This window comes from Mytilus edulis, chromosome 8 (assembly GCF_963676685.1).
Source record: "Mytilus edulis chromosome 8, xbMytEdul2.2, whole genome shotgun sequence".
In the NCBI taxonomy this organism is placed as follows: domain Eukaryota; kingdom Metazoa; phylum Mollusca; class Bivalvia; order Mytilida; family Mytilidae; genus Mytilus; species Mytilus edulis.
Window position 1 is genome coordinate 48,022,754 of NC_092351.1, and position 18,437 is coordinate 48,041,190.

Sequence of the window (18,437 nt, forward strand, 5' to 3'; positions counted from 1 at the left end):
TCAAAAATATTCCTGGCACTCAAGGGGTTAATTAATCACCCTGGTTGACACATCAATAACCTCTAGAAAAAATGTGTTGAATCCTATAATAACTTCACATGTTTTCTATATCAAAGTAGTTAACTTACTCTATCACTAGCCTGTCAAAACTGATTTTGTGAGATTGAGTTTGTGAGTTCGAACCCCGCACTTGGCATGTGCGTTATACTCAAATCTTACAATCATAATTGACTAGGATTGTCAGTATTTCTGCTTCTGCTTTCCTCAATCAACAATGGTTGACCGCCACAATATAGCCAATTGTCTATAATAATTAATACAAACAATCCATGAATTAATCATACAATTTTTTTATTACTACATGAACAAAATATTTAATCACACCAAACGTTTAATTATTCCATTCATTGACACAATTCGTCTACAAAAAATAAAAAAACCCACGAAAACTACTATAGGAACATTCAAACTCATAAGCCAACACTAAACTGCCTTTGACGAATAATGGTTTACCTTTACAAATTGTGACTTGGATGGAGATTTGTCTCATTGGCACTCATACAACATTTTCTTATATCTATTGAAAACACCATGGCTAAAAAAAACGTCCACCAAAAAAACAATTAGACACAAAACACAACATAGAAAATTAAAAACAAAGCAACATGAACTCCATCAAAATTTTGATGGATCTCATGGAGGTTGAGCAGATCCTGATACATGTAATTGCATGTTGACAACAAGTAGGACGGAATATGAATGTTTAATTTAAAGCAAAATTATTTTTTGTACATTATATAAATTGAACACATTAGGTTTATTGTATACTTCGACCCCGGACCAAAAGCAATGGCTGCGCTAAATGACTGCAATATTACAAGAAACAACAAGGGATATTACTTATGACATCGTGCTTTAAAAATACGTAAAATATATTGATATAAGAAAAATATTGAACAGTATAAGGGATTCGGAAGATACGAAAGTTATATTCAAAGTCGTTAGTCGATAATAAACAGACAAGACCATTGCGTAAAACGAAAATCGACCAAAGCAAACAGTATACAAAAAACAAAAAACAAAAAAGTCCAAACCACACTAAATACCCGGGAAGTGATCTAAGTGATCTAGAAGGGTAAACACAAACTGTTGCACATGTTGCACCAGTCGTGTTGCTAATGATAGTATATACCCGGTGGTAAGGCTTATATTTGTAGGTCACATTCGTGGTAAAGTGGATGGGATTGATGTAACGAAAAGTAAAATATAACAGTCACCATTCGTGTAACAAATATTCAATAAAGGTCAACCAACTCGTGATGGAGTCTATAACACGAAAAGGGATTGTCAAAGGGATGATTTCAAGTACTCAATATTGAGTTATTGACAACTTGTATACGGTATGGATTTTTTCTTCATTGGTGTAAGCCATACGGTTGCCTATTATTTCTTGCATCTACTGCTGTCTACAACTTAGTGTTGGCATATACATTTTAGCTCACTTGGCCAAGTGAGCTTTTCTCATCACTTGGCGTCCGTCGTCGTCGTCGTCGTCGTCGTCGTCGTCGTCGTCGTCGTCGTCGTCGTCGTCCGTCGTCGTTAACTTTTACAAAAATCTTCTCCTCTGAAACTACTGGGCTAAATTAAACCAAACTTGGCCACAATCAAAAACCAAAGCATTTAGAGCAAATCTGATATGGGAGTAAAATTGTTTATCAGGTCAAGATCTATCTGCCCTGAAATTTTCAGATGAATCCCACAACCCGTAGTTGGGTTGCTGCCCCTGAATTGGTAATTTTAGGGAAATTTTGCCGTTTTTGGTTATTATCCTGAATATTATTATAGATAGAGATAAACTGTAAACAGCAATAATGTTCAGTAAAGTAAGATTTATAATTAAGTCAACTGCACCAAAATGGTCAGTTGACCCCTTTAAGAGTAATTGCCCTTTATAGTCAATTTTGAACCATTTTTCGTAAATCTTAGTCATCTTTTACAAAAATCTTCTCCTCTGAAACTACTGGGCTAAATTAAAGCAAACTTGGCTGCAATCATCTTTGGGGTATTAAGTTTTAAAAATGTGTGGCGTAACTCGGCTAACCAACCAAGATGGCCGCCATGGCTAAAAATAGAACAAAGGAGTAAAATGCAGTTTTTGGCTTATAACTAAAAAACCAAAGCATTTAGAGCAAATCTGACAGGTGTAAAATAGTTTATCAGGTCATGATCTGTCTGCACTGAAATTTTCAGATGGATCAGACAACCCATTGTTAGGTTGCTGCCCCTGAATTGGTAATTTTAAGGAAATTTTGCCGTTTTTTGTTATTATCTTGAATATTATTATAAATAGAGATAAACTGAAAGCACCAATAATGTACAGCAAAGTAAGATCCAAAAATAAGTCAACATGACCAAAATGGTCAATTGACCCCCTAAGGAGAATGGTCCTTTATAGTAAATTTTCATAAAATTTGTAAATTTTTACTAACATTTTCCACTGAAACTACTGGGCCAAGTTCATTATAGATAGAAATAATTGTAAGCAGCAAGAATGTTCTGTAAAGTAAGATGAACAAACACATCACCATCACCAAAACACAATTGTGTAATGTATGCGTCCTTTGTTTAATATTCACATAGACCAAGGTGAGCGACACAGGCTCTTTAGAGCCTCTAGTTCGTAAATATAAGGAATCTTTTACAAAAATCTTCTCCTCTGAAACTACTGGGTTAAATTAATCCAAACTTGGCCACAATCATCTTTGGGGTATCTAGTTTTAAAAATGTGTGGCGTGTCCCGGGCAACCAACCAAGATGACTGCCACGGTTAAAAATAGAACATAGGGGTAAAATGTAGTTTTTGGCTTATAACTCAAAAAACAAAGCATTTAGAGCAAATCTGACTGATTTTTAAATTGTTTATCAGGTCAACATCTATCTGCCCTGAAATTTCCAAATGGATCGGACAACCTGTTGTTAGGTTGCCGCCCCTGAATTGGTTGTTTTATGGAAATTTTGCCGTTTTTTGTTATTATCTTGAATATAATTATAGATAGAGATCAACTGTAAACAGCAATACTGTTCAGTAAAGTAAGATTTACAAATAAGTCAAATGACTGAAATGGTCAATTGACCCCCTAAAGAGTTATTGTCCTTTAAAGTAAATTTTTAACAATTTTCATAAAATTTGTAAATGTTTACTTACATTTTCCACTGAAACTACTGGGCCAAGTTCATTATAGATAGTAATAATTGTTAGCAGCAAGAATGTTCAGTAAGTTAAGATGTACAAGCACTTCACAATCACCAAAACACAATTTTGTTAACACAAATTGATGTTATATTTGTTATTCTCGTGGTATTTTGTCTGATGCTTGGTCCGTTTCTGTGTGTGTTGCGTTTCGGTGTTGTGTCGTTGTTCTCCTCTTATATTTAATGCGTTTCCCTCGGTTTTAGTTTGTTACCCCGATTTTGTTTTTTGTCCATGGATTTATGAGTTTTGAACAGCGGTATACTACTGTTGCCTTTATTTGTCATGAATCCATCTGCTTCCTTTGTTTAATATTCACATAGACCAAGGTTAGCGACACAGGCTCTTTAGAGACTCTAGTTATTTTCAGCACAATCTCTGACCAGACCAGTCCTAAATGTTTAAATAAAAAAAAATAAAAAATTGTTAACAGATACAAGTGTTTGTGGTTGTATATCCAGCTGATACAATATTCAAACTTGCATTTTCTTTAATGATTTTATTCCTGCTTACAAGTTTTTGAAGAAAGTTGCCTATTATTTTTGCATGCATTTGTTGATATAACTGCTCACAAAACTCAAATGACACTATGAGGTCATTGAAGGACTTCGTTTATAAAAAGGTGTCAATTTCTTTTTATGTCACTAAATTTTGAATTGGCATTAAAAAAAAACGAGAGGCAAGGATACTCAAGGAAAATTTGACTTATTTGTTAAACCATTTTATATATTCATAGATCCAACAACCTCTTCAGTGGAGTTGGAAGTACCATCCCCAATGATAGTTAATATACCTGTGAGTATAACATGCTCTGCCATGGGTGGAAGTCCAGTGCCTGACATTTGGTGGAACTGTTGTAATAATGACAACACTACACATGTGGTATTGTCTGAGAATCAGATATTGTCAGTTTTAGAATTTATGCCTTCCAGAGAGTGCAATGGAGAGACATGTACGTGTTTTGTTCATCATTATGAGACGACCTTTCCTGAAATTCAAAAAGCAGAAAAACTTGTAGTGTATTGTAAGTTTTTAGATGGTTTATATATCTAAAATTCAAAATGAAAAATGCTATACATGTTGTAAGTTAAAAACAAAACAAAAACAAAAACAAGAACTATGGGTACAATGGCACGTAGATAATCTTCCTAGTATAACATTTTTCCTATAAATATATAACAGCATAATTTGAATACTAAAAGATGTAGGGTAAAGGTCAATAAGCCAGTAGCCAAAAAACAACAAAAAAAAAATCCAAATGATTAGGAGATCATTAAAGAACTTTATCTATAGACAGGTGTCAATATTTTAATATCACTTGATTTTGGATGCGAGATCAAAAACGAGACCTGATACCATAGGGGTATTGAAACTCATTAAACGAAAATAAACTGACTATGTCATGACAAAAACTAGAAACGATGATATAACTAACTTAACACAATACCCATTAAAGAAAACTTAAGACTAAGCAACACGGATCCCACCAAACCGGGTTTTCCCTAGGTACCACGACAAGGTAAACAGATCTTGCTTCACATATTCACAATGGAATGTGAAGCTTCAGCCTCTACACCTTGTATCATATATATCTTCATATATCATCTAACATCTAACGTCTAAATCATGACAAGGCTTTACACAGTTAATACACGATAGATGTTTGTAAGTTTTTACAATCCATACAATATGAAAACATATTATGTAAAAACTCCATACATATACATATAATAATATGAATTATCTGATTTCCTAAAAAGAAATGAATTTGGATCCTCATTGCTCTTCAATTTTGTACTTGTTTAGCATTTTAACTGTTTCGATATGAGCGTCACTGATGAGTCTTATGCAGACGAAACGCGCGTCTGGCATACTAAATTATAATCCTGGTATCTTTGATAACTTTTTGGTAACGACGAACAACTCGTGCTTGATATTAGCACTACTTAACACGACTTAACTTTATATTTTCTGTCTATATATTCTGTCTGACGTTGTTCTTCATCTTATTAACGTGTATTTTTTTATTCTTGTTTTTCATTTTTGCTGATGTGCTTTGTCTTTATGTCTTTTGTATTTCGTTGTTATATATGGCGTGTCTCTGTTCTTATACATTCCGTCATTGTGTAATCGTGCTATTGTAAATATTTGTATTCTTGTTTTTCATTTTGCTAATGTCCTTCGTCTATATGCCTTTTTGTGTGTCTTTGTTACATATTTGTTTGATTTATAGTGATTTAGATTTATAAAACAACATATATATGGCGTTGCTCTGTACTTGTACATCCCGTCATTGTGTTATTATGCCATTTCGCCAACTGATATATTCTAAGAAAATTTAGTTTTTTTTCAAATACATTTGGTTTCCCCCTAAACAACTTCACATATCTGAAATCTTGTGGTTAAGTCTGAGATAATTACAGCATTTTACAGAATCTCAAATACGGTGTAAAGTATATGATAGTTCCCTAGTGTAAGGTATGCCTTTAAAGCTTTCATGTTTTCAGTTAGTAAAAAGAGGGGAATTGGTCTTCAATCTACAAAAACAATGTAGAGGGGAATTGGTCTTCAATCTACAAAAACAATGTTTATACCTCGCGGCCTATCATATGCTTTAACTGTATTATACGCAAAACCTGCCTTCAGCTGTAAGCAATTAAAAAGTTATCAACATCAAATCTTTTTCATCTTGAAAACCAAATCCGATTTAAAAAAAATAAGATCTTTTTTTTTTAACTGCGAACGGATAGGAAATGGGAAAAATTTTCTATTATGTAATGATTGAAATCAACTTTGAGTTTCCTATGATAAGTTTTTGTGTAACAATATGATTTTCATTTACAGAAAAAAATAAGATTGAAATCTTTGAAAAAAAAAATTATTTTAGGAATAAAATCCTAATTTGTCTGATTTATTTTTCAATCAAACACCTAGATATAAAATAATTTTACGTTTTATAGAAATGCATTTTTTTCTAAATTTAAGATCCTGTAAGAGATGATTTGAATGTAACAGTTCCAATTCTTATTGAACACCATCCAGACATTTTGACATGCGAGGTATCTGACGGAAATCCTTTGCCAGATATTTGGTGGACATGCAGCGGAATACCTTATGATAATGTTACCTCGGTTGTCACACACAATTCATCTACTTCTATCTTGTATTTGACACCGACTGCTGATTACCACAATAAAACGTGTACCTGTATCGGGAGGCAAATTAACACTACATTTGAAGAACTATCCAAACCAGCAGTGTTGCATGTGTTATGTGAGTAAAATAATGTTTAATATACAGATATGGTGACTTTTGATTGCGTTTATCCACGTTTTGGCATTCATACCACATTTGAATAAATCAACTTGTCGGCTTTAATGATATAATCTTAGTAAATTCATAAAATATTGATGTTGTAAATCATTGTGATGCTGTACTCATTTTTAAGATAAACATTGCCATATGAGCGAGGGGATTGTTTAGCCATAAAACTAGGTCCAACCCACCATGTATTTTTAAAACGTTTTGTTCCAAGTCAGGAATATTGCAGTTAATATCAAATGGTCTGTTTCTAAGTAAGTTGGCGTTTACTTTTATTGTATTTCTGTGTTCTTGTTTTCAATTGTTTTTATTTTACAATTGATGTGTTTCATTATGGTTTACTTTGAGACAGGAAATTGTTTTCGCCGATTCGATTGGTGACTATTGAAAAGCGGTATACTAATGTTGCATTTATGACATATATATTAGAAGATGTGGTATGAGTGCCAATAAGACGACTCTCCACCATCAAAGCGTGTTAAACTTACAACAATTGTTTAAATTTTGTATTTATCTTACAAATTTTTTATTTCAATGGAAGTGATAATTTGAAGATCTGATGGTTCGCGTATATTTTGTGAAAATCGCAAAAATTTCCTTTGTTCACATTTTTGCACATAATAATGTCACCCTAATCCACATATTTTTTTTTTCTGGATTACAGATGCAGTAAATGAGTTAACAGTGTCTTCAACTGACCTTTTGGCTGGACTCCGATCTTATCTTATTTGCCGGGTCGCTGGTGGTAATCCAAAACCAGTTGCAATTAAATGGTTTTGTGATGACGAGTTGCAAACATTTTTTGTTATTAGATCACCAGACGCCGTCATAGCACTGATGTCATTTATTCCAACGCAAGCTCATGAGGGCAAGCGATGTACATGTGTTGTAAGCCAGCCTGGAACAAATTTCAAGGAATTGTCACAATCATTGTTTCTACGTGTAACACGTAAGTGAGTTTAAAAACAATACTAGTATATATTAACAACTATATCAACTAGTGTCATTTTGTTTGTAATTTTTCTTTGTGTTCTGTATTTTTTCTATTTTACTTTTTTTGTATATTGCGGTGCTAAAAGCGATCCATTTTTGTTAAAAAAATAATTTAGGAGTAGTCAAGACACCCATTTAAGGGAATGGACTTTAGTGGTAACATATGCTCTGAATTTGTGATAAGTTGACGTAGATACAAGTATCTTGTCTTAGGGAGGGATAAATCCTACTTTGTAAAGAATCACTCTGATTCAAACAAAAATTTCTCTGAAACTGATATTATCAAGATGCTTGATTTCTTGATTGACAACATATTTGTTACGTTCGGAGGACGTGTTTTTCAACAGAATGTCGGCATTCCAATGGGAACAAACTGTGCCCCTCTACTCGCCGACTTGTTTCTTTATTATTATGAGGCTGACTTCATGCAGGAACTTCTTAGGAAGAAAGACAAGAAGTTAGCAATATCCTTTAACTCTACTTTCCGCTATATAGATGATGTTCTTTCACTAAACAATTCAAAATTTGGTGACTATGTGGAACGCATCTATCCAATCGAACTAGAGATAAAGGATACTACAGATACAATTAAGTCGGCTTCATATCTTGACTTACATCTAGAAATTGACAATGAGGGTCGGTTGAAAACAAAACTTTACGACAAAAGAGATGATTTCAGCTTTCCAATTGTGAACTTTCCATTTCTAAGTAGCAACATTCCAGCAGCACCTGCATACGGGGTATATATCTCCCAATTGATACGATATTCCCGTGCTTGCATTTCCTATCATGATTTTCTTGATAGAGGTTTGCTGCTCACAAGGAAGCTATTAAACCAAGAGTTCCAAATAGTGAAGTTGAAATCATCCCTTCGTAAATTTTACGGACGCCATCACGAGTTGGTTGACCGTTATGGAATAACCGTTTCACAAATGATATCGGATATGTTCCTTACGTCGTAACTACAATCCCCTTCCCTTTCATGAATATGACCTACCGAATTAGACTATTTACCGGATTTGTAATCACATAAGCAACACGACGGGTGCCACATGTGGAGCAGGATCTGCTTACCCTTCCGGAGCACCTGAGATCACCCCTAGTTTTTGGTGGGGTTCGTGTTGTTTATTCTTTAGTTTTCTATGTTGTGTCGTGTGTACTATTGTTTTTCTGTTTGTCTTTTTCATTTTTAGCCATGGAGTTGTCAGTTTGTTTTAGATTTATGAGTTTGACTGTCCCTTTGGTATCTTTCGTCCCTCTTTGACACTGCACATTTTTACAGGACATTGGTTTGTTATTATTGCGGTTCATTTGCTGATTAAAACAAAAATACCGTTGTCGTAACTCCTTATATGTAATTTCGATCATGAATCGTTATCTTTCTGGAAAATAAGAGCCAATAAAAATAATACAGTAAATATTCAACAATTCCCTTTTAAACATCAATGACATTATATGATGTCAATGCTTCTAAAGAAAATAGCCTTAATAATCCAAAACCATTTTGTGGTTACTCCTGTGTGTTCTTTTTTCAATAATTCTTATTTTTCCAGATGACTCCACGACCACAGGGGAATAAATCACAGAAAATGGAAGAAATCGTGGTCAAAGTTTAACTACCACAGATTGAATTTGTAATATAGAGGACAAGGATAATTTTATGTGAAAATTTGATTAATGTTTTTTTTAATGTCAAAATGCTTTGTGACAAAGGAGAAGGTTTAATAAGGCTACTTTCTTCGGGGTTTATTAATTACAAAACATGATATATGTTTAATACATATTGTAACTTATTATACCACAATAAACTGTTCACAACATACCTGCAGTCATTTACATAAAAAGTATGTTTTTGAAATAACTTTCAATTGCTTATTGATTTTTTAAAATTGATTAGAACTTTGAATTGTTATTGATAATGCTACACATGGTTAAATAAAATGGAGAATGGAAATGGGGACTATGTCAAAGAGACAACAACCCGACAAAAGAGAAGATAACAACCAAAGGCGAGAAATAGTTCTTAACACAGAGAGAAAATCTCGCACCCGTAGTTGAACTTCAGCTGGTCCCTTATCAATACTTATCCACCAAACTCCAAATATATTAAGGAACTAAAGTTAAAGAAACATACAAGACTTATAATGGCAAGAGTCTCCTGACTTGGGACAGGCACACACTTGAGGTGAAATAAAACAGGTGTTTAGGAATAATCAAAAATACAGCAATAGGCACAGTTTAAATCATCATGTTGAAAAGATGTCCAAGTCCGTAGTCCTAGTAGGTAACAAAAGAAACTGACAATAACAAGGGACTATTATCAGTTATTGACATGCCAGCCTTATACCTCAATTCAACTGATTGAAAGATTATGTCTCCATCTAATTAAAAGCAGACACAATCCCTCCAGTCATTTTTGTAAAATAATTTATTTAGATGATTTAGATATCGTTAATGCTTTGAAAAACATATTTTCAAAAAGTTGTGTCAATAAACTAAATATTTTTTTATCTTATGGATTATATGTTAGATGCATGTATTTCAGTTGTACATGCAATATATCATAAAATATGACAAATCTGTTAAAAATCCAATGAAAAACATTCATAACCAAGGCATATGCATATTTTTAATATAATCTGTTTAAATTTGAAAGTAAGAAAATAGAGAGTATTTTGAAGAAAATGATGACAAAAGTCGGCATTTAATTTCTTCGAAGATGAGAGTTTAGTATTACAATATCTGCGAAGGCATTCACATTATTAAAGCAGACAATGTTTTAGTTTAAAGTTTTAAGAACTGATATCGATGTTACAAGTTTTGGTTGAAACATACTTTTTTTGAAATATCAAAAGTGAAAAAGTCGCGTTTTTGTCTGAAATGAATCGTTTTGATAAGAAAATAACACTATAAATATTAGACCAAATTGGCAATTATTTACCTTGGAACAGTATTTCCAATTTCATTATGTATGGAAAATGTTTGTCTTGTATCGTTTCTTTTGTTGACTTATATATTATGCTTAAAAGGGTCGAAAACAAGAAGGTTAATGTAGATGCATAAATATTTTGTTTATGTATAGCATTGGCCTATATTTGTTTATGCCTAGCACCGTGTAAAAATTGTCATTTTATGTAAAAACGTGACTGTTGTGACATCAAAATTGACATTTAATTATTAAAAAAAAAAAGATTACATTGAAATTACCAATATTATACAATCTTCCCATAGTTTTGTTTTATTAAAGATTGTTTTTTAAACAATAAAATTCAACGACAATGACACAGTAAACCTATACACTTAAATCTGCTATAGAAACAGAAAAGATACTAATGCAGACATCCCTCATCTTGCAATTTTTAAATGATGTACTTATTGAAAACTTTTCCCAATGATATCAAAGCAACAAAATTATTTCTATTACAGTGACCCAATATCACCTAGTTTCATATGCAAACATATTAACTAAACCTTCCAAGCCGAAGACCTCTCTAAAAGTAAAATAATGAATGTCTTTTTAGAGTGTTGTAATGCAAAAAACAGTGACTTATAGCATTTGCATATCTATAATAAAACTATACGTTTGGGTTGATTCACACTATACGACCTCATTTACGACCTTATTAACATGAGCGATCTTTTCAGTAGACTTAGCAAACTGAGTTATCAGGTAGCATGATTCAAAATCACACTACATACATTTTACAGTCATCATTACTATTACAGAATTGATAGCCCGATACGATGTGTTAATGTTTTAATCTTTTGCTTTTTTTTCAATCAAATACTAATATAAAAAATTTAGAACGCTATCGCTTTTACATTATAAATAAATGTTAAAATTCAAATAATGTCTTGGTATGGCTTATCATATCAAGCATATCACCAGCATGAGTCAGAATCATCATGAAAATCTACTTCTATAAATATGAAAATGTGTTTTAACTTTGTTATTGTTTCGACTAGACTAAACGATACATATGTATTATTATTTGGTAGCATCGGTGGTGGCGGTGGCGCCGTAAACTATTTGTGTAAAGCTTAATATTTTAGAAGGGAGAATTTCTGGATGCTTCATACTTTGTATGCAAATAGCTCACGTTACGAAGTTTCCGTCTGTCATATGCACATTGACCTTGACTTCATTTGATTCCGTGAATGCTCAGGAAATAAACTATTTTTATTGTCATGTGAACTTCTCACTAGTTATGAGTTGCAGGATAACAATATTTAGTATTTGTGTTCCATACCACTCCTACATGTCTGACATTGATTATATCAGATTATATCAAATATTTGCCAGTGATCAATCTTAGTTTTTTGTTTGGTTTTCCAAATACTTATAGGAATAGGTCAGCTTTATTTGGTGTTTCAGAAAATTGCAATGGTGTACATTTCTTTCTGGCAGATTTCATCTGAAGCGTTTTTTGGGGGTTAGTTAATATATGAACAACAAAAATTAGATCTCTAAGTCCCTTATTAAATGACAAAATCAAAAGCTAAAACACATCAATCGAATGAATAACAACATATATTTGAGATTCTCCATGGATATTCCGTACAACGAATCTAGTTTTTATTGGTTATTTTAATAAAACCCGGTTGTTGTACTCTGTATAAATGTAAAAGTGGCGTTCTCATCGAAAACAAAAACACCTTAAAAAAAAGCCACCGAAACAAAGTGTCTTATGTCAAATCAAATCTTAGTGTTCCTTTATTGGAGAATAACTTGCAGATGAATATGTTCCACAGTTTTACTTTAATTTGGTGACAGCTTTTTAAACAATGCTGAAATATAGCCTATTAAAAAGAATATATGTATGATTGCCATTGAGACAAAATGACAAAGAAACTTACAACGATAGGTCACCGTTAGGCCTTCAACAATGAACAAACCCCATATGGCACAGTCAGCTATAAAGTGCCCCGAAATGACAAATGTCAAACAATTCAAACGAGAAAACTAACGGCCTAATATATGTACAACAAATTACACAAAAAAACAAATATATACCACATCAACAAACGACAATCACTGAATTAAAGGTTTCCGACTTGGTACAGGCACATACATACATAATTGACGATGTATGCCAATTGTACCCGTTTGTGATTGTCAACGTTACATAATTTAGAGAGAAACAATAAGTCAATTATTTTCGAGTTATTATATGTGTTGGATCATTGTAGATATGACCATAAAAAAACTCCTGACTTGGAGATTCAAAATGCGACTTCTTTTTATCATGTATAAAATGTCATGCGTCTCTTTTAACGAGACAATGAATGATAGCTGCATTCACGTTCTATACAAGGGAAACACTTCATTTTAGATATGATACCTGCACTTAAACTGATTTTGAATAGTTTACTCAATCTTTAGTTTTCAATGTGTTGGTTTTTTTGTATACTGTTATATGTGTTTTAGTTTTTTTTCTTCTTTGTTCATGACATTGTCAATTAATTTTATGCGTTTGGATGTTCTTTTTGGTATCATTCATCTCTCTTTTACTGAACATTCCTTTTATACAATTGTTAAAAGATATATGATAAGGTGGTCTCTTTTAGGAGTTATCAATAAAACAAAAAGTCGATTAATGAGAGACGGATTCAGCAATCTCGAGGAAACGACCGTTCACAAAACGTATAGTACAGTGGAAGACATAACTGAAACAAAAGGTAATTTGAAATAGGACGGTTAGTTAGGTTTTTCTCTCGATTTGGTTGAAAAGCTCTGATTCTTTGCACGGCTTTGATTATACTTTTTGTACCTTTTTGGATTAAAGCTCTTCATTTTTTCAATAAGCTCTTGATTTTCAAATTTTTTGGCCACGACATCACGCAAGAGGTAGTTATTGTCGAAAGATGTATCAGGTGAAGAAAAAGGGACTGTTAATGTTATTACTACAAACCTGTTCCTAAACACATACAATTCGTTTTACCTGTCGACTTTCTACTTTAAATCTCATATTTAAATTGTTAACCTTTTTGTTTTTACTCGTATTGTTCCACTATATCGATATAGAGCAGGACTTCTTGTTTAGAAACCAGTGCTTTGTAGTCGTTACCTTCTATTAATTGTCTCTTGGTTGTTTGTTTGTGCGGGTACTGTCTCATTATCATATACTCCACATCTCCTTTTATTTATACTGTTTGAGCATTTGGTAAAGTGCAAAATGACAGATTTGTAAGACAGTCACTTATGAATTCAAGTTTAATCACTCAATTTCAATGTCTGAATGGCAATATATGTTCTCTGTTGGTTTATTTGCTTAAATAAATACTTGAAAGAATAAAATCACTGAGTTTTTCCTCGATTGGTTTTTTTTTTCACTTTTGATTCATTACATAGAAACTGAATCTTTCCTTTGTGTCATTAATTAATACCATATAAAAGACTAATTCAATCTCTTTAATGATTAAACAGTTGGCGGATATCGCACTGTGGAGGAATTGATAACTCATCAATCGTACATTCCAAATGGTCACATTGCAGGTAAAATAACAGAAACAAAAAACAAGTATAAATTTGAACGTCTATATTCATAGTTTTTAAACATCGGTTTTTGTCTTTTCTTGCGTGTGTTAAGCATAGTTATCTTAAATTTGCAATCAGGGTTTGAAAATTCTATTTTACATGCACCACCCACCAAGCTGTCCATGTACGAGCATTTTATTAAGCAAGATATGAAGACACCATATGATTTAGCAGTAGTGTGCTATTAATGTAAAATGACAAGTACACATGTCAATATGAAAATTTAAAGTATCAACTTTGTTGGCGATTCTTGTAAGAATTACCCATCTCTGTCAATATCAAGAAAAGATCGAAATATGAAACAATTTTATGTAAGAAACATCGTCAGAATGCGTTTAATGACATATCTTAATTTCCAATTTTTCTTCTTTGAATCATTTGTTACGGAAGCAAATTTTTAGAAAATTTTAGTTTAAATTGTTTGCAGCTTTAATGAATGGTATTTGATTACAGTGTCGATATAGATTTTGACTAATTGTTTAGAAACTGTTATTGTGTTGAAGCTGTAAGTTGACCTTCTGTTGTCGTATAGTAGTCTTCATTATGTAGTAACTGTCTTAATGACGATATCTAACAACTTATCGTATTCATACTTTACTATCAGATCGTATAGTGCCCAAATTTGCTTATTTGAAAGAAGTCATTTCTTTCTCTCAAATCTTACGTATCAATATTTATGTGATGTATCAATATGTATGATTTTTCATTATGTATCGACTTGGAGAGTATATATACATAAAATGTTCATGCAAACATATAATAACATGTAATTGAACTGAATATTATATGTAGTTTTTTAGTCTATAATAAGTACAAAATTATCACATTTAGGATTAAACAATGAAACACAAGACCAGCCTTCAGAAGGAGAAATAAGCACTGTCAAAGAAACGAAAAATGAAAACATAAAAGAAGATTCTGTGACGGAAACCTTTGCAGGTGAACATATTTTTATATTGGTCTGATAATTTCCCTTTAATTATTTATTCCTGTACGTTCACTTCTCTTCTCACCTTTTTAAACAGAAACAGTTAATAGTCTTTTTGTTCATGATATCCGGTTTACTTCTTTTATCGTTTTTGATTCCCTCTTTTATGATTTTTTCTTTCTTTCAAATATCAATTTGTTCATACACATCAAGACCTCCTCCCTTAAAGAACCTTGATTAGGTATATATTATTCGTAATGAAGGATACGTATTTGATAAACAAACTAATGTAGGCCAAACAAACAAAAACAACACTCAACTTGAAAACTAAAATATTTTTGACTTGGTTGGAGGTATTTTCCGAAGGTAGTTATGGCCTCAACATTGGTAAAATCTAACTAAATTTTCAATCGTTATTAAAGGTATACATATCACGATGTTGCTCATACCTCTAATTTTAAGAAAACAAATTCTAGGTTGGAAGATTTGGTTCAAAGTTGTTGGCTTTTTTTTTTATCTAAAAGTGGAATTATCTTTGAGATATATACATAAAAAATAATGAAAGTGAAAAAGTTGTATATATAGTGGAAAAAATAATTCGCTTTTATTCAATTCTTGTCAAAATAATCTAAGAAAAAACGCTTGTGATCTATTCACTAGCATGCCCTCATGGAATCCGTATCCATGTGACACTCAGTTTTACCGATAAGCTGGAGAGGGTTTACGCATGTATTAATCGTGTTCAGACATGAAAAAAGGAAAATAATTTCAACCTGGAAAGTTAATCAAAAGCAACCTGTTTCTGTGCTTGCTTTGATCGATAGGAAATCGTTCTCATACAGATAAAAACAATGATAATTTTAACTAATAAGATAGTTCAAACAGACCACGAAAATTGCACGAGGGTGCTATGTTTTTATTTATGTTTATATTTTTATTGGGTAATGTGACCGTCAGTAATCTTCAGATGTCACCTCGATGGTAATATAGGGACGAAAGATACCATAGGGACAGTCAAACTCATAAATCGAGAAAAAAAAACGACAACGCCATGGCTAAAAATGAAAAAGACAAACAGACAAAAAATAGTACACATAAATTAGATGGATTAAGACTAAACTATACTCGAAATGCGGACATATATTATTTTGTTTAAGACTTTTTGTTATTCGGAAATAAGTGTTAGTAAGTTATACATCAAATATAAGAATTAAAGTGAAATTGGTGAATATAAATTTGAAAGCTAACACCCCCTATGTTTGACCAAGTAGTCCATAATTTAAAAACGACATCAAAACAAAGGGACGCACAAAAAAGTGTCCACTACATAATTATACTTTACAAAATAGCAAGTAGATTCAAGATAAGACACCATGTATACAATTAATTTGTATTTACTAGTAGCCTTGTTTTCATTACTTTATAGTTAACAGTGCATACAGAAAAGAATTGAGTAAACAAATGACAACTTCCTTGAGCACTGAATCTAAAGAAGAATCATCTACAAATGTCAATCAGAACGTCAACACCAAAGACAATGACACTCTCTCGATTTGTGAGTTGATTCTTTCAACTTCACAATTCCTGATTGTTTGTTTGTATTTTTTTGTTTTTTTATGAAGTTGATATTTAAGATAACATAATAATCAATAGTATGCATAAAAATGTCAATTGGGCTATACCTGTATACATAAGGAAAACAATGTTTGCCCCTCTTTCAACGGACAAACCGTAAATACAGTCAAAATTTAAACTTAATTACGCTTTGTTGGTTGTTATTAATCAATGTTTTGATTTCGGAAGAGTAAGTTGTGGTTGAGGTGGTATGTTTAACTTGTAGTATTATTGAGTATTCCTGATATCGCTTTTCATGTTTCATTCAAATATATATCAAAAATTGTAAATAGCTGTTATGTAAGATATCAATTACTGTGGATTCTATAATGTGCCTTGAATACCAATTTTAATGGATTTCGTGGTAACAGGGGAACCATTTTAACAGCAATTTAAATGTTCAACTAATCATGAATTTTCTATAGGAATGTATGCAAACTTTGCAAAACCACGAATTTAAATATCCACGAATATGCAAGTTTACCTCACTCAATCCATGAAAATTGGTACTCACGAAAAAAGATGAATCCTCAGTATTCTCTAATATCTAATTTAGCTATAATAATAATAATAATAAAAAATAATACATGTATTTATGATAAGTTCAGCTTTTTTTATGTACAAAATGTAGCAATTTTCAGCATTCATATTTTTTTAGTAACACAGGCTAATGAAACCAAGGAAGAGTTGCATCTTACACGGCCAACGGAAGTTACAATTATCAAGTCAAACACAGACAATACCACAGACAGGAATTTAGGTAATTACCGTGTACTGTGGATTCACTTATTTTGTAGATACCAATTTTCGTGGATTAGGAAAACTTGCATATTCGTGGATATTTTAACTCGTAGTTTTGGCGAATTCGTGGATCCACTGTTAGCACAAAATCCACCAAAATTAGTATTCAAAGAATAATAATGAACCCACAGTACTCATTTGTATTAATTGAGTATTAGTTTTTGTGGGTTTCTTGGATATTAGGTGTTGTTAAGGGGGGAACAATTAAAAATATAGGGGTTGTGAGGCAAAATATTTTCCTAAATGCCAAAAAGAAACAGCCAGAAAACATATACTTGGGTTGGAAAGATTATATAACTGACAGAAACCGTAGATCCATTTTCCCAATGCTTACAGATGTCGTATCATACTTGTTAAGTGTGAAATAATTCAGGTGTTTTTATATGTAAAGAAACAGCTTTTAACAATGTCTAACGACAAAAACCATATCTGCATTGCAATGTGGTTCATAAGTGTTTCTCGTTTTTTGTTTTTTATATAGATTAGACCGTTAGTTTTTTATTACCAAATAATATGAGTAGCAGTTTATGTTATCAATATATGCAGTTTCTTGCATTTTCAGATGATTCGTCTGTACTTACTCAAATACATGTCTCGGCAATTATCGGTGGAAGTATCGGCCTAGTCGTTCTTTGTATCGTGATATGCATTGTCTTAAAATTAAAGAAAAAAAGAGCATTAGCAGAGAACGCCGTTTATAGTTATGTGAATGCTGTATATCAACCGCCTGGAATCCAAAATAGCGAAAACGAACTGATATTACAAGAATAGTGGGTTTTGTCTTCAGTATAACATTTTGACGATAAAGTGAATACAATATATGATAATAAAAAAAATTGTTAATAAGTTATTTTGTAAAACTATTTTTGTTTTATTCTTTTTTTGTCTTGATTGTTGAACTTGAGTTTAAGTGACTCTTATCTATAAAAATGGATTGGAACCAAGTGAATAATTGTTCTCTACATTACCAAGCTGATGTATTTTGAAACAAA

The 18,437-nt window shown here is 32.1% G+C and overlaps 1 protein-coding gene across 3 annotated transcripts in view; it reads left to right on the forward strand.

Annotated features, from left to right (window-relative positions):
• Positions 1–18,437, forward strand: part of LOC139485773 (uncharacterized) — a 36,958-nt gene extending 18,521 nt beyond the window's left edge. Inside the window, exons 10-18 of one of the 3 annotated variants that reach the window (XR_011655396.1) lie at positions 3,987–4,274; positions 6,236–6,523; positions 7,236–7,520; positions 13,133–13,243; positions 13,992–14,060; positions 14,903–15,041; positions 16,457–16,585; positions 17,303–17,404; positions 18,008–18,437. Coding sequence is in view for 1 of the 3 variants with exons in the window: in XM_071270412.1 (XP_071126513.1) it covers positions 3,987–4,274; positions 6,236–6,523; positions 7,236–7,520; positions 13,133–13,243; positions 13,992–14,060; positions 14,934–15,041; positions 16,457–16,585; positions 17,303–17,404; positions 18,008–18,216 (1,589 nt within the window). In the remaining 2 variants the exon portion in view is untranslated. Of the gene's footprint in view, positions 1–3,986; positions 4,275–6,235; positions 6,524–7,235; positions 7,521–13,132; positions 13,244–13,991; positions 14,086–14,902; positions 15,042–16,456; positions 16,586–17,302; positions 17,405–18,007 lie in introns of all 3 variants that reach the window. The other 2 variants (XM_071270412.1, XR_011655397.1) reach the window with 2 other exon arrangements.